Source organism: Mustela lutreola, chromosome 1 (assembly GCF_030435805.1).
Source record: "Mustela lutreola isolate mMusLut2 chromosome 1, mMusLut2.pri, whole genome shotgun sequence".
NCBI classification, from domain to species: Eukaryota; Metazoa; Chordata; class Mammalia; order Carnivora; family Mustelidae; genus Mustela; species Mustela lutreola.
The window spans coordinates 262,501,939-262,528,235 of record NC_081290.1 but is presented as its reverse complement, the minus strand read 5'-3'; the positions used below and the strand labels follow the sequence as shown (position 1 = coordinate 262,528,235).

At 40.8% G+C, this 26,297-nt stretch overlaps 1 protein-coding gene across 20 annotated transcripts in view; it reads right to left on the bottom strand.

Annotated features, from left to right (window-relative positions):
- Positions 1–26,297, bottom strand: part of CD44 (CD44 molecule (Indian blood group)) — an 84,617-nt gene that overhangs the window by 15,224 nt on the left and 43,096 nt on the right. For 2 of the 20 annotated variants that reach the window (XM_059139652.1, XM_059139607.1), the window contains exons 4-12: positions 25,895–25,963; positions 22,585–22,815; positions 15,959–16,087; positions 14,592–14,717; positions 11,914–12,027; positions 6,933–7,061; positions 3,912–4,013; positions 2,061–2,159; positions 1,006–1,212 (exon numbers count right to left, since the gene is read on the bottom strand). In XM_059139652.1, the coding sequence (XP_058995635.1) occupies positions 1,006–1,212; positions 2,061–2,159; positions 3,912–4,013; positions 6,933–7,061; positions 11,914–12,027; positions 14,592–14,717; positions 15,959–16,087; positions 22,585–22,815; positions 25,895–25,963 (1,206 nt within the window). The remainder of the gene's footprint in view (positions 1–1,005; positions 1,213–2,060; positions 2,160–3,911; positions 4,014–6,932; positions 7,062–11,913; positions 12,028–14,591; positions 14,718–15,958; positions 16,088–22,584; positions 22,816–25,894; positions 25,964–26,297) is intronic. The other 18 variants (XM_059139616.1, XM_059139627.1, XM_059139643.1 and 15 more) reach the window with 18 other exon arrangements.

Here is a 26,297-nt window from a genome sequence, read left to right as displayed (position 1 = left end):
CTGGGTGAGCACCACAGAGGAAAGAATCCAAGCACTTGGCATTCTGAGTCTTCTGTCCCCATTTCAGTTAGAGCATCACAGATGTCATCTGTTTTATATACTGGGTTCTTATAAGACTTATTCATTTTGTGGGCGGAAGAGAGGCAGACCTTGCTACAGATATAAATATATATATTTAAAATCACAAATCTTTAATATAGTTCAATGGTTGAGTGGCAGGAAATACTTGAATCACTGAATCACTGTCATTAGGAGGAGAGATTTCAATTCTCATTTCTTAGTCAGAGTAATATTTCTAGTTCTTTTTTCTTCAATATAAGTTTCTTAATGCAAATGAGGGAACAAAGAAAGGGAGAAGTAGGGAGACTGGTTATTTGAGAAGTCTCACTTTCCTTTTAGGTCCATGTCCAACTTAATTGAATAAGTCATCTTTAATCACCCCTTTGTCATTGCAACAAGAGAAATCATGTCTATTTATTATTAGTAGATTAAATCATAAAGTTTGAGGTATGAATCATAAGTAGGTTTAGCCACAAGCCCTTCACCGAAAGTAAAATTCACCAACCCATCACCAGTAAAGATAATAATTTCAGAGCAAAGATATTAGCATAAGTAATGTATGTTGGGTAAAGCCGTAAGAAACAGGTAGCATATCTGAGTTGAATCAAATGAAATTGCTAATATTTAAAGACTTTGACCTACAAAAGTATTGATTTCAAATGGCTCAAGTCAAGATATCACAAGATTAGGAACAAAGAAAGAAATTCTACCATAACAACCAAGTCACAAAAATAAACAGAGACTATACTGGCAAATAAAAGCATTATTTATCTAAAATAAATCTAACTTTATTGGCACTAGAATGATGACCTGTGATAAAGGCCATCCCCAAATCACAAATCGGTCTAATCACAGCCCACAGAAAAAACATCCTCCTGTAGTATGAGAGTATGCGCTGTTTCTCTCTGTAGAGAAATCAAACCGGATGACAAAGGGCCAAGTTACCTGAAAAGAAATGAATAACGTTAGAATTGGGATCTCCAGCAATAATGACTTCAGTAACTCCAGGCGACCCTGTGTTGGCAGGGGTCACTGGGATGAGGGTCCTGTATTCCCCCGTGGCAGGTGAGTGAGAAGTAGAGCCTTCCACTGAAGTAGCTGAGTCTTCAGGAAGATGTCCACCTCTTCTTCCGCCTCTGCCATCAGTCCTGTCTGTGTGGAGGTGGGACCAATGGTAAGCCCATGATTGTGAGGCCAACCCCCATCGGGGGCTTTTCTTCAGAACGTGCCAGTGCTGCAAAAGCTTTCCACTTGTTATTCATGAGTATGGAGCAAAAGACAGTGCAGTTCGTTCCTACTATTGAACAGAAGCGATATTTTGCCATAAGCACCACCTGGACATGATTCAGTGGAAGAGATTCTGGTGATCCCAATACCCAGAAGAGGCATTTGTCACAACATCTGCCTGGATTGTTAGCCACCACAACTGTGACCTTGAAGTCAACTCAGGTACTAGATAGTCTTGAGCTCTTACTCAATTGGACCAGGCTTTGATGAAGTGAAGAAAACACATCATTGAACTAACAAGTAAACTTCTGCTGCCTGCATATGGAACCATAATTGCCAGGGCTCAAAACCGTGAGGCTTTCATTACTCGTTCCTTTGCCATAAGGGCTCTGCTTCCTAGTCACCAGCACCATGGGCATATGTCCAGAGGATGAAGGCAAAATAACATGTTGATGAAAGGAAAACAGAGAGTGACAGAATTCAGACCTTCACACCAATTATAAATCATATATAAGTGATTTTGAAACCATGCCACTAACTCTAGAGTTTAAGAAACCTGACCTTTAAGATTAAGAAATACACATTGCACTGAATGTACAATAGCTTCTAAGAGACCTACAAAGCAGAAAAATCAAAGAACCATCACCAGCCGCGCCTTCTGATCAGAAGTAACAGCACAACAGCAGCCACCTAATGTACCTCCACCAAAGACACTGCAGAAACATCCATAATTTACAGATTTTTATACAGAGATGAAGGCTGCAGGGCTTTACCATCCTTACTGCTAGATGTTGGAGCAGAAGTCACTGGCTGATCTTTATCTTCTTCCAAGCCTCCATGTGAGGTAGAGAAGCTATGAGTCTGACTCTGCTCTGTTTCAAGGAGGGAGGAATCCAACGTTAATTTGGAGCCATGAAATAAAGCCTCTGCCAGGAGGGAGGAACTGGCTAGAGCTAGTGTCCATGGGTGGGTGCCTAAGAATGCCCAAGTTTGTGTCCACCATTCTCCTCTGATAGCTAGAAATGTACAACGGAATTGTTTTGTGTCTAATTGGCTCCTAAGAACCTCTTTTTCAGTACAGTCAAGAGAGGTAAAGTGCCAAGGTGAAGTCTGAGCCGACACTCTGTCCCCCCAGATCATCCTGGCCCGAGGGTAGCACTTAGGAAAACCAGGGAACACAGAGACAGGGAAAAGGGAATGGCTGAATTCTGGTGTTCCTGTACACAGTTAAGGGCACCCAGCTGTGGCTTCAGATGTGGGACTGCAGGGAAATAAACACCAGGATAGCAGAGAGCACACTTCTCACGACCAAAGGGAAAGAAGCTCTAGAATCTAGAATAACCTGCTCAAGTAACTCAGATCAAATTTACACAAAGAAATCTTAAGTCCCTTCTAAAGAAGATTAAATTAAAGTTAGTGTTTTATTCTGTTATTAAGTTTTTGATCTTGTCTATGAATGAGGATTCTCTTCACTGCACCGAAACGTCAGGAAACGCTTGCCTGGGCAAACACAGGGCCCCCGCTGACATATACCAATTTGAGGTTGAACCACTGCCCATATCTGAAATCACTTTGACTGTTTTGAGTTGATTTCTCATGTGTTCTTCTAAGGAAGGGACTGACCTCTGAGTTACAGGTGCAAGCATTCCATAAAGCACATCCATAAGCCACGTCCACCACCAAGTAAACATGACTACCAGGAGAAAGACGGTCACCAAATCCCCATCCCAGTACGAGAATAAAAGTCAGAAGGGACATAAAGTAGAAACACAAGGCCCTCCACTGGAGGGGACCTTTTTAGTCTTCTCTCCATCTCCTTTAATTCTTAACACTGTGCTACCTACATTCTTGGTGATCAAGACATGCTTGAGCTCACATGAAGGAGTCTGCCCAGTATGTGCATCAAGCAGTGAAATGAAGCCCTTAATTCTGGATTTCTTTCTTATTCTGTCAGTATGATCTCTGTCAGGCTTTCATACTCTTTCTTTCATACTCTGTCAGGCTGATCTCTAGGATAGCCCTGTCCATACAGTGGCAATTAAGGCCACTAAGAGTTTAGCATTACTTCTCCCAGATGTTTAGTAGTAGGAAGAAATATTAGGAAATGTTCCTCTTTTGTTCCCGGGCCCTGGCACCTTTGTTAATATTCACAGCATGTCTTGCCCCTATTCTGTGGGCTGCTAAAATTTCCCAATTTTACATGATTATCTGGCCCTGAAATGTCTTTTTACAACCAAGAAAGCGAACCTACTCTTCTTCTGTTTGATTGGAGGAAAGATGGGAACCAAAAGGAGATGGTTAAAACATAGAGAAACCACTATCTTAGGCATGGTTTTGGGTTTCACTCATGTAACTATTTAGGGAAGGAAAATCAAGTGGGGTAGAATCCCACAATCTTTTTCTTTTTCTTAACATAAAGTCATGTGTCTGGAAATCACCAAGAATGTAGGCAAAAACCAGATTTAAAGAGCCCACCAAGAAAATACAGATAACGAAGACCCTTTTATACTCCAGGGTTCAACCTCTCAACTGCACCAACCTACCACCAAGCTCTGCTTCCAGGCCAGTGGGAACAAGAACTGAAGCGGGACTACAAGCCAGCAAAGGGGTTATTATATCCTTACGAGCTGTCACTGAAAGAGGTCCTGTCCTGTCCAAGTCTTCCACCAAATGTGTGTTTGGATCTGCAGAAGGCTGATGTGTTGTACTATGGCTGGAGTCCATATCTGAAGGAATCAAACCAGTGTTAATGCTCGATTTACTAAGCCACTCCCTGAGGGTGGTTCATGGTCTCTAGACAAACTATTTTCAAATCCAAACCCGGACTAGAGGGAAAAAAGTACGTACTGATTCATGTCTCCAGAACTGGAACAAATGATGACTTCTTTAAAAAGTATCATAAGAAGTAACTGGTTTTCTTTTAAATACTAAGTGTACAAAAGGTGCAATTTTTGTTTATTTTTGCTGAGTCTGGAGGGACACTAAATAAGCATATGATGTGGCTCTCAAACCTTGCAAAAAAACCAGAAACAAAGCCTGTGTGTGACTTGTCCCATGCCATACATCTTGCCTCCCTTACAGACACATGTGATCTGGATCATGGAGAAAAGATAAAGTGTACTGGTTCAGCACCATTTTTTCACACCTTCTTCCCTTACATGGCAAAAGAACTTTTCCTTCTTCCCTTTTTTTTTTTTTTTTTTTTTTTTATAATCCTCTTCTCTCTTTTGGTCCTTTCTGCTTCCCAAAGTGAATGTGCATATAACGCATAAAATTATCATCCAAACTACTTATGTGGAAGTCACGGGAAGCATTTAGGGGCAAGAAATAAGCAGTAGAGGTCAGTGAATCATTCTCCCCATAAACACAAGTATGAGGTCTCTCTGGAATTTAACATGTACCATGTTGAATGATACACAAATGTCACTGAAACATTTAAATGTGTTGTTTCTAGTAAATATCACGAATCAGTGTTGCTGGAATAACAAGTCCTGAGGGAAACAGTGGCCAAACAATCCAAGAGCTCCATCACTGTTGCTGGCTCTCTAGCTCAAAGTTCACCCACACTGCTACATCCGGACAGACTTAATCAGGTCCAGATGACTCCAGAGGGAAACGCCAGAATACTGGGCACTCGCATATCTACAGTGAAACCTTCACATACAAGAAAAGATCTTTGTAGGACAAAACGAGGCTGACTGTATTATCCCAGGTTTCAACAAGGAGGCAAGGCTAGTTAACCCAAATCAAAACCCCAAATGGATATTCTCCCAGAAAAGTCCTGTGTGTTCAAAGTCTCTAAACACTCTTGCTCATCTTCCCTTTTGTAAATTAGACTCCTACAACACATTTTGCACTGTTCTATGGTTAAAGCCCATTGTATTGAAGCCCATTGACATGTTCAGTTCAATAGACTCTTTCTATTCATCAGTATGGAGGCTTAAGATTGATCCAGAAGACTTTTTTTTACTGGCTTGGCTTTCCACCATGGATATACCAGAACCCCGAGCAGTCATGTCCATGGACATGTATGTTGGGTTTGCATGTGGTACTTCAACTCCGCAACCTAATGGCTATGACCTAGCCATTCAGACCCATCTTCCATTATGACAAATGGACCCAGTCACTCTGAAAAATTCATTCCTTGGTTTCCCTTCCTTTATCCCTCTCCTTACATGAGTCCCCTTCCTATGAAATATTCCCCAGCTTCCTTTCTCTGACTATCCATATTTCTTTCCATTTTTTGAAAAACCCAGGTTAGATCCATCTTTCTCTGACACTCTCTGGAGGGTCCTCTGAATATTTGTGTTTATTGCTGGCAACATTCATTTGCCATCTATTACCTATTGTCCAGTATTGTTAGATATATTCTGATTTATCATCGATGATAAGTGTTTTCTTTTCCTAGCTTTATTTTAAATTAGTTAAGGGCATGGAACATGGTGTATCCACAATGCACTGCACATTAGAAGATATTTAATACAACTGTTGCTTAAGGGATATCTAATCATTAATATTGGGGTATAGCATAGTATGTTTTAAAGAAATGAGGCTATAGAAACTGTGGGATTCATTTTAGAGATATTTTTGTTCAATTCAATGTCAAGGGACATCATCATTGTGCTCTTAGAACCCATTTCAATACAGTCTCAGTTATGCATACCCTTGGCTGTTTGGATCTAGATAATTTATTCAATGCTATGACTGATAATATATTCAATGCTATGACTGAAAATTCACATCCTTCTATTGACTCTTTTGGTTTATCTCCCTTTTTTGGAATGTGACATTTCTGTGATCAAGACATCTTGTCAAATAATTAAAAAAAAAACTTGAGTAACTCAATTCATGGGTATAGTAAGGAGCATCAGTTCTTCAGTCTGGTAAAGACTGAGAAAAGGGATGGTACCACCTGCTGCCAACGCCTACAGATTCTCTCAAGAAAGCTGTCATCTGTTCTGATAAAGAAAGAATTCCTTTGGAATATGAAAATTAGTCAAATATAAACACAATCCTCCATTCTTGCAGAACTATAGCTAGTATCGTTTTTACTTTCTTTCATTTCTGTTTTTAACTGCTTATAGGTAAATAAGAATGGTATTTAAGGAAATGGGGATTCCATCCTGTATATAAAAGTTGTCCATTCATTACGTTTGAAAACATTTATTGAGGGCCAAGGGTGGTCTAAATCCTAAGTCACTGGGTGCTGTATTTCTCTCTAAATGTAGAATAATAATGTTTTCTGAGTTTTTCAATTACTTGTTTGAAATGAGTACTCGCCAATTTTTGACCTCCAATATTTCTCTACCAAGGACAAGTTATGTCTTTGGGTCTACAGTGAAAATAGTCACTGAATTGATGTAAAAGAAATCTTAAGACTGCTCCTTCTTCAAAGAAAATAACTTCCACTCCCACCATCTTAGAACTAATTCTTTTTTAACCTTCTGGCCGAATTCTTCAGTCTCAGTCTAGGATTTCATATTCAGATGAATGTCCATATCACCTCTACTGAGAAAACTAATTTTTAAAGAAACTTCAAGTTCCTTAAGGAAGCAGACTGGTCTAAAACCAAGAGCACATTTCTAGGTAAATAGCTATTGGGTGGCTTTCAAAAACAGCATATAAAAAAGCTCAGAGGCTATTACCCATCCATCTTTCTGTTTGATGACCTCGTCCCATTGGATGTGAGATGGGGTCAAAGAAATACGTCCAGGAGCTGTCTTCTTGACTCTGCGTTGTCGTTCTTTGATCTAGATGGCCGTCTTGGGCTGGGGCTGTTTTGAACATGTAGTTCAAGCAAGTGTTTAAGTGTTAGTTGACATCTGGCCAGGGATACATACACTGATAGTGTTAAAAAGACTTTACTCTCTAGATAAGACAATGAAAGCATCTTCCTGGTATAGAGGGTCAAGAAGATGTGTAAACACAGACTGTTTTATCAGGTATGGATTTGTTCATGCTCATTTACTTAGCATTCAGCATGTGAACCAAAGGCTATGAAAGCATTAATGATCCCTGCATGAATAGAGTATGAGTTACAGTTATCATGTGAAGATAAAGAAGTAGTTCTTGAACCACATGCCATATGGTCACCATCGCCTAAAGGAGGAAGTATCTGAGCACATGATGTCATTCTGAGACAACCACATCCCAGGGAAATGCACATTAGGCTGGCAGTGATTTAGAGGAGGAATCAGGCTTCCCACCAGATAAACCTGAAATAAGTAACATTCATCTCAAAAGCATGAATGGAATTCATTAGAAGCATTACCTTCTAACAATGGGATTCACAGCTCAAGGGACATAAAAGAATTCAGCACATCCTTTTGCTTCATTCTGAGCCAGCGGAGATAAATACGTAGAGAAGAGTCCAGTTCTAGCCCCTTAGTACCAACCACTAGCCACTCACTGAATCCACAACTCTGCCAGGGATGCATTCAGAAGCTGCCACGCCCCACAAGGACATTCTGCATTACCTTCTATGTCGCAAATGGAAACAGAGGACTATTTTGATACCAAGTGAGAATACGGAATTCATATTCTTTTACAAGACAGGATGCATCTCCATGTTTCTGCCACACAGACAAAAGAATCATGCACAGCAGCTTGCAAAGCCAAAGTCATCTGGCACCACTTAGAGATGATGGCAGAGCTCAAGTCCAAGTTCCATAATCCCACCAACAACAAAGAAAGTGTGCTTCTAAATGTAAGAAGAAAGCATGGTTCTTTGAAAGAGAAATCTCCAAATAGATAGGACCAAAGTGCTAAATGACATCAGACAGGTATTTTCCTAATGATCTGGCTCCATTTCTTCCAACATTAGGATTCTGACCAAATGTGTTCTAATGTGCCCAGTACAACATGTGCCATATTGTAGATTCTGTCACAAGACAAGAGGGAGTATTTGGTCAGATCAGAGTCTCTGCCACAATCTCACTGGGAGATGGCCAAAACGAGACCTGAAAGTGACATACACAAAAGACATATTCTCTAGGTCTCCTATGTATGCTATATCCATTCCTGTTTCAGTGATTTTTTTCTGCGCATCTAAGGGTTGGTTCTGTATTGCCCATATTATAATTTATTAAGGAACCTTAATATCTTGTGATAATTCCTTAAATGTCTTTCTATTCAGTGTCCTTAATGCTCAATATTCAACCCAAGAGGAAGCTTCCACCCAAGTCTGCTAGTTAAACAATCCATTACCAGCTGCCCCTGCTGCTGAATGAGAGTCTTCTTTAGGTGATTGGGAGTATTCCCCATGCCACCCTTTCTCCATCCACTGCTCTTTTGGGGGTAGCTCTTTCTTCCATTGTACTACTAGGGATTCCCTGAGCTGTGAGAAGAATGTCAGCTGGGAGCCATTATTGTTCAACTTCTTTACCAACACATATTTTAATACTTTAAGGCCATATACACATGGGAGAAAAGGTAGAAAAGCAAAGCAGCATGGAGAGAGATCACTGATATTCTGAAAGAAATATTAGAAATCAGTGGCCCAATCCTTCAATTTTTCAGATAGGAAAACTGGGATCCAAAGTAGTTTTGCTCAAAATCTTACAGCCAGACTGGCACACACAAAGTTAGGACTGGACCACAATCTATGAATTTCCAGTACGATTCTTGGTTTACCATACTCTATGGACTCATATATCCTTGTCTGAGAACACTGTGTGTTCACAGAATTAACCTTTTTGCTCCTGTGATTGGGGGGGGGGGGTGTATTACATATACCAACTGATGACAAAATCAGCATGGTGGGAGGCCTTCTCAAATGGTGGTCACATAATCCATGATCACATACACTGGAAATGCACCAGCTGTGGATTTACTCAGCATGAAATAGGTTGACAATGATGGGCACATTATGAGGTTATGTCTATGTGGGATCTAAAACCGCCAAAATTACTTTTTAATGAAATGAAGTCAATGGAATAAAACTATTCTAGCCAATGTTTGGGATTATATAAACAATAGGAACGTGTGACAAGCTAAAAATTTCAACCCCTCGGTGTTTTAACTGCTCAGTTTTAAAAAGAATAAATTGAATGGAATAAAATTGTATCAGGGTATCTTTGGGAAAAATCAGAAAGCCAGGGTCATTTTCATTTACAGCAACTAACAGCAAATTTTTAGTTCAACAAGAAAATGAGAGCCTATAAACTTGCCAAGCCAAAGTATTTTTTGCAACTGGTAAGACCGGTTATATTTCATAATTTTAGAAAATGATATGTGTGATTTGATAATAAGAAAAATCTTTAAAAAATACAACTTGTGTCCTCATTTTACCCTTGCATTGGCCAGAACATTCCTGGGGTTAACTGGTTATCCAGAGGGAAGAAAAAGAAGTCTCAAATCTTCAGTTTTACCTCCCACTGACTAAATCACTACCTCCTGACAAATATTGAAGTTAGAAAAACTATGAACTTAATTACCAAAAAGGGGAAAGTAACCCAAACATAAACTGTCTATTCAAAATCTTTTAGAAAAGAAAAAGACAGAAATATCTGTGTGCACGCGCGCACACTACACTATCTTCATAAACATAACACTCCTTTGAATATCCAGTTTAAATACCCGCTGTTTTCAACATATGGATTAGCAGAATATAGGATTTCCAGTGTAAAATAGGAAGGTTGAATCTCTTCTAGAAGTTGTAATGTCCTTTGATAAAGCCCAGAGGTCACCAACTAGAATCTGTTTATGTTTGCAAGTACAAATGAGAGAATTGCTGTAGTGGTTACTGCTTTCCCTTTTCCTCTGTGAGGTTCTGTCACATCTGGCTTTTCAACCACCCTCCAGGAATGATGTGCCCCTGCCAACCCCCCCACAACCTTCTGACAATGGGCTTATTAATTCCAAGCCTCTCATGTAGCTATCTTCTTTTTTAAGTACAAATGTCTTAAATTCTAAGATGTACTTTTAGGTTCCAAGGGGGATTGGTACAGAATCCCATTCCGAAGAGACTTCTGCTTCTCATCTCCTCCTTCTATCAGAAGACTCTTGTTTGTTCAGTCCATAGTCCTCACACAAAAATAAAATCAGGTGGGATAAGTAATGAGATGCAGGCCTATTTGATGTATTCAGTACAGTGACCAGCACTTAAAACCTATGTCCTAGTTGATGTCTGAAATGTTTCTTTTGTTGTCTGAAGGCCTCCCTCAAACTCTGGGGTCTCCCTTTGGTTTCTAAGTGGCTACTTCTTACATTCTTGCTTTAAGAGTATCCAAGACTAAGGGAATGATAGTTAAACCATAGTTTTAAAGATGCTACAAGCTGTTATCCTAAATTAAAGCTTCTTTTATTCCAAATACGATGGGCATATTGCCAAGAGAGAGATGAAAGAAGAAGTGTATATAGTTCTTATTTTCTTTGGTCCCGTCCTCAAGACCTGTAGTGAGACTTGAGATTGTTTGGGGAAACCTGAGATGTTGGCACTTAAGTAGGAATAACAGCATCAAAGCCTTCCCCAAGTTACTCTGGGCTTAAAAACAGAAAAAGAACAGTCACAGAAATTCAAACATAGTCTCTATGAGCCACTGACCTTCTTGCAGAGAGTACAAGGGATGCCTTCCTACAGTGCAGTAAGAAACAGAATGTAAAAAAAGAAACTGGATTCATCAGAGATCTTCACAGAAGAGAAGGATTCCAAAGATCATCGCACTTGTCAAGCTCTTTCCAGACCCCACTGCCTGGCACCAAAAGATACACTCTTCCTCACACATTTCTATAAACACACACAAATCGCCCAAATGGAACCTTGAAGAATCTCTAACACACACAAAAATATGTATCTCAGACCTTTAAAAAAAAAAAAAAATTTTAAGCTTTCCACCATTTTGGCCCTTCATGCAACCTGATCAGTTGGTATCTTTCTCCCAATTTCTTAAAACTAGTGTGTAGATTTGGCAGCTTTGCATGCTCTGTGGATAAAAGAAATGACAGAAGATGTGGCTAATGTCTAAAACAAAGTCTTCCCTATTCTTTGGAAGGACTTCACTAAGTCATGGACACCAGCACTGCTGACCTCCAGCCTCCTTACTTGTGCTTGCAGGATGCTGGGTCTCCTCTTTATCGTGATGCTCATGGTGAATGAGAGGAGAGTGTGGTTCTCGGGGCCAGTTCTCTCCATTGGCGCTGGTGCCACTTTGGTCCACATCTGCCGTGATGATGGTTATATATGCTGTGACTTTTTATCAACCAAACTTTGGTGTTGTGTTCTTCCATTGAAATGCACGCTATTTAAGAGTGCCATGCCTACATAGGACCTCCGAGCATCTATGCCCAATGCTTTTGAGTGACTCCACTCATCTCTCCCAAGAAAAAAATCAATGGGTGGGAAATTTCTTAATGATTACCTGTTGTTCCACTATGATCACTTTGTCAAGGGCAGCATCATAAGCTGAGCTAATGTATTTATTTTTATAATAAAGCAACATAAAGTATCTTGTGCCCAGACAGTGACTGACGAATGACTCCTAGGTTGAACTGAGTTTCCTCATGAAAGTTAAGAATTTGTGATGAGACATGAACTACTGTTCCCACCGTGTCCTGATGACTGACCTTTGCAGCATCATAGACTTTGAGAGGGAAAAAATCTTTAATGAAGTATGCAAAACCCATTACCAGTCATCCTTGTAGTAGTCTGAAGTAATACTTCTGGATTCGATTCACCGGGGCTCCGCGAAGTCCAATCCTGGTTCTGTTTTGGGTGGCTAAAAAGCCGTGGTGTGGTTGGAACTGTTATAATGATGATTGAAGCAATTAGGAAAATGTTAGTTCATGAGCCTTCACCACTGGTTCTGCACATCTCTCCCTTCTTTGGTCTACACAGTGAATCATCTATACCAGCTCATATAGATGGTTGAGTGGAAACGGAGGGAGAGCAGAGAGGACTTCAGCTTGGTTCAGCCATATTGTTAAGCACCTCAGTATCCTCTGCCTTCTGTCATAGGAGACGCTGGGGTCAGAACATGAGATTTTCTGGAGAAAGCAGCCAAAGGAGTTGCAGCAGAAGGAAGAACAGCTTTGCAAACACCAGCCCTCCACCGAGGAGAACCAAGAACATCAGAGTTTTGACCCATCCATTCAGTCCATAACGGCCCTGTGCACTTGAAAGCCCAAGGGATTGGTATCATTGGCAAGTGTGCTAAAGCAAGACCCTCAGGCTGAAGAGGTAGATTCCTGAAGATTATACCATGATGATATGATCACTTTATTTATTTCGCTAGTTTTGGTGGGGAAAGGTGTACTCTGAGCAGCCACGGATCTCCTATAGATGGTTCTAAGAAAGAACGTCTACCTTTAACAGTGATATGATTTAGCTGTACATTTCCGAATGTGTAGCAAACACCTATGGTATTCTCATCAAATACAAAGCATTTCATGAGCAAGCCATTCATAGCCAATGAGAGAAAAACAAGATTCATACATTCAGTAGAAAAGCACCATAGGTCACCAACCACCATGAATGAAGCTCCCCGAAAAAAAAAAAAAAGAGGCATACATCCACCAGAGGCCTGATGCATTCACCCAAAATGATAGAGCTGGAGTAGGAGATGCACTTGAAAGAAGGATCCTGACAAAATTAGGATCGGTTGCTTTAGTGAAACTATCATGTGCAAACCCATCCTAATTCTTCCAAACTCAACTTTGATACCCAACTAAACACAAAATTCCTTTCAGAACTGTAATACTCTCAGCTTGATTTCGCAAGTGAAATTCTCAGGTTGCTCTGTTTGTGTTGCCACCCAAGAAAGCTATGTTTCTCGAGTATCAAGACCACATGGTCCCACCTGGAAGATGGGGCCACATCCTGAACCCAGAAGACAGTGTGATAGTAAAGCTCCAGTGTTTTTGGTTATTTGGTTTTCTTTCTGAAGTTATTAAGAAGAGTTTACTTGTTTTATAGGCCAGACTCTGCAGAGATGTCTGGGCTAAAGAATGTGCCATTTAAAAGCTGAGATATAAAGTGTCTAGTTCATTTTGAGTATTTGTGGTATTGATGCCATATACTCAGGTGCCTCAAAGCCCAAACTATTATTTTGGACTCCTCCATTCCTGGGTGTTGTCTATGTGGGAACAATCCTCTCAGGTTTCAGTAGGACAGTGAGAACTTCAGTGACCTAAAAGGGTCCAGTCACACTGCAAAGGTCCACCTTCTCTAAGAACAGGTGATATGGTGGCATCAGGTTCAGAATTCTCATCTCTGCTCAGCAACATTTCACATCATTACGATATATCTAGGAAACCCAGTCATTGGCTAGATGTTAGACTGACCTTTGCATATTTTTTTAAAGGATTTTGGGGGCACATGGGTGGCTCAGTGGGTTAAAGCCTCTGCATTCAGCTCAGGTCATGATCCCAGGGTCCTGGGATTGAGCCCCGAATCGGGTTCTCTGCTTAACAGGGAGCCTGCTCCCTACTCTCTCTCTCTCTCTGCCTGCCTCTCTGCCTACTTGTGATCTCTGTCAAATAAATAAATAAAATCTTTTTTAAAAATGAAGGAGGTTTTTCAAGAAAATAAAAATTAAAAAAATAAAGGGGGTTTTTCAGCTCAATTTCCATCTCTGTTATCAAAAAGTTTTATAACTGTCACAAGTTTGGATACTATTACGCAGTGTTTTCACTATTCATTTTTAATAATAGGCACTGTTTTAGTTAAAGCTCAGCTGACGTTCGTCCTTCCCTTCAATGTCTTTCCATTGTATTTGTGCCCTATTTGTTAAAACTAGATTTGTTCCCTTGGTCTCAACAAAGTTTTGATTAGGATGATTCCTGAATTCTGTACCCAACTTTTAAGCCTTTTTAGGGCCATCTAAGTCTTTAATGTAGAATCACCTGCAAGTTTTAATTAATATCCTTCCACTCACATTCTATTGCTTCAGTAAGCCAGAGTTTGAAGGCAAAAGCTCTGACATTTTTCATCTTTGTGTTGCCAGCACCTAGCACAGTAGGTAGACAATAAATACTTGTTGTAATGTTTTACTAAGCCATTCTCTGTCAAAGCTCAATAATTCAAGAAGAATCTGCAGTAGCAGACCACGTAAGTAAACAAAACAGAAAACCTGAGGCATTAGGAGTTTTATAAAAGATATTTTCCACATTTCTCCTCCAAATATGTTTTGGCTTCCATTTTTTTAAAAAGTCATTTTTCTTCCTTCATACTCTTACCAAGGTGGTCATTCATAGGTTTATGCTAATTTTCCACAAGAACTATTTCCCAAGGTAGACACTATTGGGCATCACTCAGTTTAATTAGTAAGCCTTCCATAAATGATTCTACTGTAATTGATTATTCTTACTGGTGCTGGAGATAAAATCTTCATCATCATCAATGCCTGATCCAGAATAACTGGGGTGTTTGTCTCTTTCATCTTCATTTTCTTCAGTTGGTTCCCAGCCTGCTGAGATGATATTTGAATCCGTACCTGTTGTGGTGACTTATGTTAGTGGCTGAACTGGATGCCAAGCAACCCATTTGACAAAGGAAGAAAATCAGGCACAGAATGTATAATGAGTTCCCAACACTTTAAGAAGAGAGTGAGACATCTTATTTGTGTAGTCCCAGATTGTTATATCCTGGTCTCTGAAGCTAAGGCATAGATCTAAAAACAATTGGCTATGACCTTTACAACAGAACGATCTTCTTAAGGAAGTCGAAAGAATAAATATAGACATAACCCCACCAAAGAAACAAAAGAAAAACAGGCCAATAAACACTGCCCCCACCCCATGCTCTCAGATTATTAACTTATCAAGCATGTGCCATTAAAGCAAAGGTGTCAAGACTAGAATGGAAAGGTGTCACATGTGCCCACTTGTTGTATCAGCCACCTTCAGAAAACTTTCAGAATCTAAACACATGTCTACCATTTTTTAAATCTCATAGATGTATTCATGATTTGTTAATTCATCTGCTGGCCTTCTCCAGCATCACATCACCAGAGCTCTGAACACAAGCTGAGCTACCATCCCAACAACAGTGCAGCATCCAGTCCCAGCAAAGTTAGTCAATTCGCAGAGAAATCAAGCCTGGCATTTCTCAGTCTACCAAAAGGGTGGACTAAAGTGGACTGGAGCCAAGATTTTGAGAAATTCTCATGTTTTCCCTTCCGGACACATCAGAGGAAAGAAGATGGTGATCCTCTGCCTCTTCTCAGTGGTTGCTGTAGATGTCTCTTTCCTGAAAAGGGGTTTCCTATCATTTGACTGAGAGTCATGCTATCTTTTGGAGTGACCATTTGTCTTTTCTTACTACCAGTGGCTGCCCCAAGAATAGTTCCACTGATGGAGAGTGTCTCTATTTTTCTAGTTCTAGCTATGTCATTTTATTTCCTCTTGGAAAGTCGGGAATTTCTAATGACTTTTGTCTCTTTGGAATACCCTTCAGATCCAAAATTTTGTTCTGTCATCAAGAAAGACTGGCCCCTTTTCATAGTGCTCTTAAAAGCCTTCTCCAGGCCTATATTAATTCTATAGAATAAAAGAAGAAATCTGCTTATTAGTGTTATCAAATCAAACATATGGGTCTCTGAGCTCATGACCCTTTGAAAGTCATCAAAAACATGTGTGAAACTGGAATGCATTTCAGACTCAGTATCCCTGAGGTCAATGAACTATTGTAAACTGTCAAGAGATCTTATGAAATGAGATAATAATAACTCATTACCAGTCATTATCGTTGTTGTGTGAAGATGATTCTTGGACTCTGATGGTTGAAACCACCATGAAAGCCAGTCCTGGGCTTCTCGCCTCTTGGTTGCTGTTTTGGGACTTGTACCACTAGTGCTCATCAAAGCTGTTGTAACCACAATGGAATTGATGGTTGAAAGGTTAATTATCAGCCCTTAAGAAATAGCACTGTATATGCTTCTACTCTTTTATTACTCAAGAGAGTCATCTATATTTCATATAGATGGTGGGAAGAAACAGAAAAAGCACAGAAGTTCCACTTTATTTTCAAGGCCCATACTGCAGGTCATAGAATGTCAGAAATGGAAAGACCTTAAATATCATCTTGTTCATAATTCTCATCTTAAAGAGGAAAAAACTGTGCTGGATAGAGCTTGCCTTGTCTGTAGTCAGAAAGGCCAAATGAGGGGCGCCTGGGTGGCTCAGTGGGTCAAAGGCCTCTGCCTTTGGCTCAGGTCATGATCTCAGTGTCCTGGGATCAAGCCCCACATCGGGCTCTTTGCTAAGCGGGGAGCCTACTTCCCCCTCTATCTCTGCCTGCCTCTCTGCCTACTTGTGATCTCTGTCTGTCAAATAAATAAAATACATATAAAAAAAGAAAGACCAAATGGCAGAGAGTGTGACAGTAGTCTTTGAATTTTAAAAAACTGTAATGTAGAAGTGGGATTAAATTTTTATGTGTGCTCCCAAAGGCCAAACCAAGGCCTGTGGTGATTCATTTTAAGTGGAACAAATATTTTCCCAAATGTTGAATTTAAAGGTTATAATCTGGACTATCCAACAAAGAACTTCTTCATAAAAGTTGTGTTCCTCACCATCAGAAAGATCACTTAGCAGGAAAATTATGTAGATCAAATCACTGGAAGTGTTGACTGGGCTAGACTATTGAAGATGCTCTCCAAATCTGAGAGTCTATGATTCTGAAACCAAGCTCTCCAGGGTCCTAGCCCTTCATGTTCTATCTTGGCCAACCAATATCATTCTCTAAGAATTTAGGGTATGATATTTCTGCCAGCAGTCCCAGACACTTAATCCCAGCAATCCCCAACCCACAAAAGAATGCCACATGAAGGGGAAGCTGGAAAAAGATGGCTTTCCACCTTTTTCCAGTTAGTGTCCAGATCCTCCAGCAATTTTGCCCATGGTCACTTTTTTATATCAACATTATATTTTGCAAAGCAGAACAGAACTCAAAAATGAGTCCATTTTTGAAAAGAGGTAATCAGCTAGGAAAGATGGACAGAAATGAAGTGACCCAAGGATCTCACGAATAAGATCAGAAGTAAAGAGTCCTGGTTGGAAAACTTCCCCAAACCGCCCTTTCTGCCACCATAATGTGCACCAGAAGAATATTAAAGAGTGGACAAAAAAAAAAAAAAAAATAAGTTGAAGCAGAGAGGCTGAAACCATCGTTAAATCCCCCAAAACAAAAGTAAGGTGATTAGATTTCTTTTTTTCAGCTATCAAGAAAGCCCAGAAATGGCCCAAGATACAGCATTGACAAGAAGACTTTTTCTTCCCAATGTTTGTTCTATGAAGATAAACATTGTAAACATTTAACATTTAAAAGTAGCATCTTCTTTATTCTGCGTCCCCCCTCCACCATGACCTTTATTGCCATGATATGAAATCACAACATAACATCAGCAATATTTCCCTTATGGGAATATTTGTTAAAATAAAATATACTTTATTCAACTAAGCTGAATATTTGTTAAAATAAAATATACTTTATTTGACTAAGCAAGTATTAAGGACCATTTTTATTATTCTTCTGCAGAAAGAATGCCCAATTATTTTAAAATATGACCATATCCTTAATCAACAAAAGCTAATAAATGAAGATATGCTTGTAATCTCCCATTGTTCTGGACCTGGATTCTTTTTACACATAAGCTCTCAGTCCAGAATACTTTGCAGGGATTTAGAGTTAATGGTCAAACATTCAGGCAGTCTAGATTCTCATGGAAAACAACAGGTCATCCCTCCACTTTAGAGCTGAGGACTGAGTGTCCAAACAAGTACACAGAACCTACACTTCCCATCCATAAGTCAGTATTTCCCTCTATTATTACTGACTGTGATAAGTAGACCAGCAGAAAGTAGGAGAATGCATTTTCTAATAGGCTGCTTTCAAGAGGATCTGTTCTGAATGAATTTCCTGGTTGAAGTTCCTGAAGGAAAGCTAATTCTGATTCTACAAGCATGCTGCCAAAAGAAAATCAAATGGAACACAGAGGAGTATCTAACCGTATCACCAGATCCATAGGCCCCTCTGATAAACAAAATGGTATCAGATACCAATTCCTTAAGGATGGAGACAGGACATCAGTCCCAAACTTGGACATGATCATGGATACTCTTCTCCTTGATGCTGAAAAACTTGGCATTCAGGACAATGAATAAGCAGAAGACAGAGCAGTTTACCTGTTGTTGCTGCTGTTGTGTGATCCTGAGTCTTAGGCTGTGAGTTACCAAACCAGGACCACATCCAATGCATTTGCTCCTGAACTGCTGCTTGGCTGTTTGAGTGCATAGCTGAGGTAACTGGATCAATTATGAAAATATCATTTAGTGAGATCTTTCTACAAACCTTTATTCTCCACTCTATGTATGTGTGACATCTGTCTCTATTATAGAGCAAAGATTAGAAAAAGAAAGATTGAGGCCTGGCTTTATCTTTCCAATCTCCTGAAATGTCTTGGAATCTTAGAACAACATGAGTGATGCAAATTCTGGATGGGTGTCAATTCAGAGCTACTCAAACTTCAGATGGAACCCTCTGAACATAGGCTCAGAGCAAAATAAAGTAGGAACTTAACAACCTGTGAAGGAAAAGAGATTTTATGTTTACTTGATGAGGTGACCCAGCCATGGACTGAGGGTCTTTGATGCAACATTTCATAAAGTTGCTTTCATTCATCTGTTTGGAGTGTCTTCAGAGATGCTTGCTTGGGTCTTCTGGGCCTATCCCTTCACGCCAGTAGCATATGATAACAACTGGCATTTCAAAGATACACACACACTCATTAACTTCAGGTCAAGCTTAATGCTTGAGCAGGAACTTTGCAAAGGGTGTGTGTACAAAATGTCAAAATCAGATAAGGCTTTGTCAAGTCTCCCTCCATCACCTTCTGTCACTTGTAATTCTTAATTGGGAATGTGTTTCCAGCAAATAAACAAAACTGCCCAAGCTAGAGAAATTATGGACACTACTCAAATTTGAGAAAGGACAATCAGTGATATTTTGCAATTTGAAATCTCCCATTTGCCTCTCAAGTAGGACTTGGGTCCAGAATGTTTGCCTGCGGAAGAATAGCAAAGGTCATCAGGATTAAACCTAAACAAGCTGAGGTTTTTAAAAGCCATTTTGAGCTCTACCTCCCTTTGAAAATCTGATCTAAGTTATGACTTCTGTCCTCAAAAGACTGATGTGACACATACACATTCTTAAAATTTTGTATATTATTTCAGGTTCTTGAATGCCTTAGGGCCCATCATTGAGCCTACTGGAGGTCCATGAACACCAGGTTAAAAACGTTGACCCTATATTCACCAAATGTCAATAACCTCTGCAGTATGTTCTGTGCTAGCCAAGAACTGGCTAAGAATAGAGACAAGACACAGGAGCCAATTTCACCAACAATGTCCCCAGATCTACCTGAGCATCCTCCCTGAAAAATTCTCAGGCACCCATTCTGCCCTCAGAAACTTTATTATAGAGTTCCTGCCACCTTCACCCTATAGAAGGCCAAGAAGAGACCAACAGGAAGTAAACATACAAGAGCAAGAAAGAAATAGGAGTTATTTCTACTTTCCCAAAAGGAGTCATATAAGATTTGGGGAAAATGGAAGGATCTACTGTCTAGTCAGCAGAGTTTCCAATTTTCCCCACCCACGTAGGCGATGCCAGACCAAAAATATATATGTATATATTTCTTTGACACCCAGAAGACAAGGAAATGGAGTGTTCCAAGGTAGGAGTCTCTGCTTCCTGAATTAGTGTAGGTTTCTGGATTCTAGAGAATTCCAGATCACCAATAAAAAAGAGGCTGATGACATGCCCCCAGAAAGTCTCTTCCAAAAATAACATTTATAATAAAAAGCCTGCTGGAAGTCAAAACCTACCCAGATGGTTGTTCTTACTGGCTTTTCCTATTGCCACCCACCAAGGACCCTTACGGAAGGAATGAGCTGCCAAGCTAAAGATGCACTTCTCTGTCCTCAGCTAGACCTCCTCTTGACATCTGTCCTTCTGCATGCATTAGGGAGAATTTGCAATCACTCCTCCCCATCAAGACCCACCTTTCAGTCCAACAGTCATGAAGCTTTGGGAATCTCCACACTGGGCTCAGAAACCGGGGTCTATTCAGGAATTTACCAGTGGTAATCTTTTCTAGTATGCCATGGGTTGCTTTCAAGTTTCCACCTGATTTTTTTTCCCTTGGACACTCTTCTTTGCATGAATGGATTTATCTGGAGCTGCCACTGGCCATTTGGATGTTTGAGCACTTCAGTGACTCTCAGGTTGGCCCTGGACTCACTCTTTTGGACCAGTGAGTCTCTCTGTTTCCAAACTACTAAGAGAAACTTAGCTAAGTGCTTTGAAAAGAGGAAAGTAAGATTCTTTTCTCAACCCAAATCCCGAACTATGCTTTCGTGAAATCTCAAAGCACTCCTTCTCCTTGGTTTCTGAACAGTGGATGGGCTCCACGAACGTCAGTCCAACTCTGAGCCCCCAGTAACTAGGGCAAAGGCACAGAGAAGACCTCAAATATTGGTTAACATTTGGCAAATATTGGCTACTAGCTTACTGATCCTTATTTCCCTTCCGTATTACTTTCTAATGGTACTTACCACTGGATCCCCCAGCATTAGAACAGGCTTGGTACATAGTAGGTCCTCAAAATAAGTATGCTGACTACCTAACTTGGGCAGGAAATGTGCAATCCCTAAAAGATGTGTGGACTATTCATTAAATGTCCTTGTTGCCTTTCTAAAGTACATGTGTAATACTCACTGTTTGATACAGACTAATAATGACTTCAATGTGAATTTCATCTAGTTCCTCAAAGGATTGCCATGATTTTCTTCTTTGGTGGGAACTAGTACTTTGGAATAGACTTGATCTTCCTCTTGCTGAGACCACTAATTGTTATGTTTGCCAACATCTGACAAAATTGCATGCTCTGATGATAGGAGCCTTCTGCATGGTTACTTTAACAGGGCGGGGAGCTCAAGGGCAGCCATCCCTCAGCAACAGGGCCTACTGGGTTTACAGAAGTTCCTTTCCAGAAAGGTTGTCTGTGGGACAATAGGAAATGAGGTGACCCAATCTCCAGAGAGCCAGTAGTCTGGGAAGGCATCAGCCATTTGAGAACGTCTGCTTCCTGAAAATGTTTCAAAGGATCTGCAGAGAACGACCAGACTTCAGGCCCATTGGTACTGCTTCCCCACCCTTAGCAAGCTGCTCGTAAAAATTTAAAACACTGTTGAGCAAGTAGCCTTTGGCTAAATCATAGTGCTCTGAAGGTCGCCCTGAGTTCTGGGTGACAAGGCACAGAAAAAGGCCCTACGAGGCGCATTCCCAAACCAGTGAATGTCAGCCACACCCTTGGGAGAGTAGAGTCCTGCCCCAAAAGAGCAAGAGCCTGGACAAAAGAAAATCCACACCATAAGAGGAAAGCTGCCCAACACGCTGATGCCCTACTTCAGTTCGAATAATCCTCCACAGAAGGAATGCAGCCAATCTGGAAACCCGTTTTAAACCACAGGGAAAAAGTTAAGTGAAAAGCAAAGAAGGAGGCCAGAGGGAAATGCAAACACTTTCCAAGGACAGTGGAGCACGAAGGGCAAAACCCCAAAGAAATCGAATGCAATGTTGCCATATTTCCACTCTCGCAGTCCCCAAGTAATGAATTATCCATGTTACCAAGCAAGTATTAACAGCTTTCCCCTAGAGGCTTCAAGGAGACAACTTTTAAGTGGGTTGAGTGTGATCAGGTAACTCCTTTAGATATGCTTCCTTAGACTGAAACCAAAGGAATTGTTTAGTAAATCATGGATGAATAGGACAGAATATCGCACCGTCAATAATACCGCATAAATCAAGTTAAAACATAAAAATGTAGAGTTAAGATGAAGAAAGCAAATGGGAGGGTATGCATCTGTTAGGATCCCAACTTTATGAGAACAATCTTATCCAAAGGTGGAAAAGAACAAGAAGGAAACATGTAAAAGTAAAAACAGCTTCTGTAGCATGCTTGAATTGTCACCACATCCCTGGGACAAAAGAACAAGAAAGTCTTCTAAAAAATCTTCCAGTATGGTGCTTCTTACCCTGAGGTAAGCAAAACAGAGGAGTAGATGGAAACAAAACAAAACAAAGCAAAAAAAAAAAAAAAAAAAAAAAAAACACTGTAGACAGCAGGCAATGACTACAGGGCACTGGTTACCATAATATCCCTCTTCCCCAAATAGTGTCCCCAACTTCTAGAGACAGGAGACAATCAACACACAAGGGAATGCTGATCACCCAGGAAGCTCAGAGACGGTTTTGTAAACAAATCACCACGGGAAAGTACAGTGATTCATTCTCCTTACTGGTAATGGGGGTATTCTCTGGGTTGTCAGACACCCCGGTACTGTCTTGGTCCTGGGTCGGGTACACAGTTGGAAGGAGGGTGTGGAAGACGTAGCCTCCCGAAGTGCTCCTCTCGCTGGAGGAGCCACTGCTCACGTCATCGTCAGCGGGGGTGCTGGGGTTGATGTCTTCAGGGTTCGTTCTGTATTCCCCCGTCTGGCTGTAGCGGGTGCCATCACGGTTGACAATGGCTGGGGGAAAGAGAAGGCACTTTCAGAACTTGGCAGCTGACATTTGCTGAGTATAGGAAAGACTGTGGGTTATCACATAAGACAGCGACTTCAAAGCTATTTTTCTTCATTATCAAGCAAAACAACACCTAACTATGTATCTAAGTGGCGGGGGGGTGGGGGGCAGGGAGCAGGGGATGCTCTAAGAAAGTCTATCCTCCCCTGCCTACCTGCACCCGCTGGAAATGGGGAGGGAGCATGAGGGTGTGTTTGGAAGTCCCCATGTTTGAATCCCAGCTATGTGTGCCCTTAGACAAAGCTGGTACTGAGCTTCGGTTTTGTCATTGGTAAAATGAGGATGCTACTCCCTTTTGCTCAGAGCCCTATATGATACGTGGTATGTGAAGTGCTTAGCACAGGATCCTATATTGAGTTGGTCTCAATAAACGATAGTTCTCCCACTGGTTCCTTTTCTCCCTTCCAAGTACATATAAAATCTGTTGCTGTTAATTCCATCTACTTCCAGAAAGGATTGGAAGTAGGACATGAAGAGGTTAGCAGTCTCAACAAGAAATATATATTTGCACATCCATGAAGAAAGAGGCTTTTCTTCTAAGGAGCAAATTTTGTCAGTCTACGTGAACCCCTACTCTGGCTAAGAAATCAGCATGCCTAAATGGCCTCCGCCCATCCTCCGTGAGATTCGGTCTTGAAATTAAGAGGCACGGAGGTATATAAAGATCAGAATCTTTGATTTAAACAAGGAAATGTCTAGAATAGACAGGTGAAGGAAAAGCAAAGCAGATTCATTCTTTGCTCCTCCCTGAGAGGATGTGCTGCCTTCCAGTCTGGGCCACTCACTGTACAAGTGTGCATTTAGCTAAAATTATCCTCTGCTATATTGCACTGGACTAAATGTTCCTTTTGTTTACCTATCTGGTTTGCCCAAGTAGAACTATTAGTAATACATACATTAGAAAATATTGCAAGAGTGCCTATGTGGCTCAGTCAGTTTTGGCTCAGATCATGATCTCAGGGTCATGAGATCGAGCCCCACGTGGGCTCTGTGCTCAGTGGCGGGGGGTTAGGGGGTTCTGCTTGAGACTCTTTCCCTCTGTCCCTCCCATTGCTTACTCTCTTTCTCTCTCTCAAATAAATAAATAAATCTTAAAAAAAAATGGCAAAGTCTCAAAACATCCTGATAATCTCTCCAGATGTAGATCTGATTTAAAGAGAGAAGGGGGTTGGGGTAAATTGGAAGGGGAGGTGAATCATGAGAGACTATGGACTCTGAAAAACAATCTAAGGGGTTTGAAGTGGCAGGGGGGGTGGGAGGTGAGGGTACCAGGTGGTGGGTATTATAGAGGGCATGGATTGCATGGAGCACTGGGTGTGGTGAAAAAATAATGATACTGTTATGTTGAAAATAAATAAATGAAAAAAAATATATATATATGACCAAATTTGTACAGATCTGTACTTTGAAAGGTATTGGTGAGGACCAAGGAAATGGGAAGTTATTGAACATGACTATGGTCCTGACATGCATTGGACATACTATTTTTCTTCATTTTCATTTCACAGGTTTTCCATTATCCAGATGAGAAAACTGAGGCTCAGAGAGACAAAGTCATTCTTTTGAGATCACCCAGGTGGCAAGGGACTAGGATTCAAACCAAGCCTGACTGAGACAGCATATCTGAACTTGTGAGCCTCCCTTTCCATGAGGCACAGGTCGGGGACAATTTTTGGCCTAACAGTATGGGGCTGGATTTGCGTGGCCAGGATGATTCTCATCCTTCTGTTGCCTGCCACCTCTTTTCCCTTGCATAGTAAGGGGTCTGTCTCTTAGGAGGCAGAAGTCAAGCCTCCTCAACACTATGATACTTCTCAAAAAAGGTGAGGTTCAGAGGCCATAAGATCGGGGTTAATAAGTTGACCTCTTTGAAAATTTTGGTTGAGGGGCACCTGGGTGGCTCAGTGGGTTAAGCCACTGCCTTCGGCTCAGGTCATGATCTCAGAGTCCTGGGATCGAGTCCCGCATCCGGCTCTCTGCTCGGCAGGGAGCCTGCTTCCCTCTCTCTCTCTCTCTCTCTGTTTGCCTCTCCGTCTACTTGTGATCTCTCTCTATCAAATAAATAAATAAAATCTTTATAAAAAAAAAAACAAGAGTGAAAATTTTTGTTGAGATTTTTGTTCTCATATAGTGCCAGACGCCTACATCTTGGGATCATCAAGATGATTTCAGGTGGACGCGGTATAAGTAATGTTGAAATTAGAATTAGAATTAGAATTAAATTAGAATTAGAATTAAAATAGAATTCTCTTCCAGGACACAAATAATCAAACAGAAAATTTAGGGGGCTGGAATGCATCTCCCCCTCGCCCTTATTAATCCCTCTCCATGAGGGAGAACATGGCTCAGACTCAGAACCTTCCAGCTAGAGTTTAAGAAGACTATTTAATTTGTCCTACATGTAAGTGTATTTTTAAGGATACCCTCTGCTTATGACTGGGGGTTTTGTTCTCCATTTGTAGGGGATTGTTGGTTTATTTTATTTTGTTTTGTTTTTTGAAGATTTATTTATTTGAGAGAGAGAGAGAGCATGAGCAATAGGGGCAGAGAAGGAGGGAGAATCCCAAGCAGACTCTCCGGTGATCATGGAGCCTGACATAGGGCTCGATCCCACAACCCTGAGATCACGACCTGAGCTGAAATCAAGAGTCACTCAACCAACTGTGCCACCCAGGCACTGCTGCAGGCTTTTTTTTTTTTTTTTAATAAACTTATTTAAAGCGGAAAAGAATAGGCCAATTAAGTGAAAAATATCAAGTAAATGATTGTGCTGTGTACACAGAGGTGCCCAAAAAGATGAAAGAGGTTTTCAAATGACTGCAGTTTGAGGAACAATGTGTTGTGGTCAACGGAATAGCAGTTTCAAGCCACTGCAGGAAAAGGGGAAGGGACAGGGAATCACACCCAATGTCCCTCGCCTGGGGGAAATGACTGCTCTTCTACTCAAGTATGAAACACAGAAAGTACACCTGATTCCCTTCCCAAGAATGGGAACACCCCACTGAAGTCAGAAGAGATACGTACTTATGGTAATTGGTCCTTCAAAGGCATTGGGCAGGTGTGTGACCGATGTACAATCTTCTTCGGGTGGAGCTGTGGAGCAGCAAAGAGAAAAACCATGAGAACTTTAAAAACATAGGAGCAAAACTGATGTCCACTTGTATTAGTCAGCATGGGGTTTTATTAAAGCTCTATTTGGTAACTAGACCTTGTATTTAGATCTAGACACTCAGAGAGCTTTCAACTGGCTTTGCTGTTGCAGGGAGAATGGATCCATTTGTGGATAACTTTTATACCGTGTGTGTGTGTGTATGTGCATGCACTCCTGTGTCTCTGCGCAAGATGGCAACTTATTTCTTAGACTGATTTCTCTTATTGTTGCTTCTTGTCAAAGAGGAAGAGAGAAAGGGATGGATTAATGAATGGA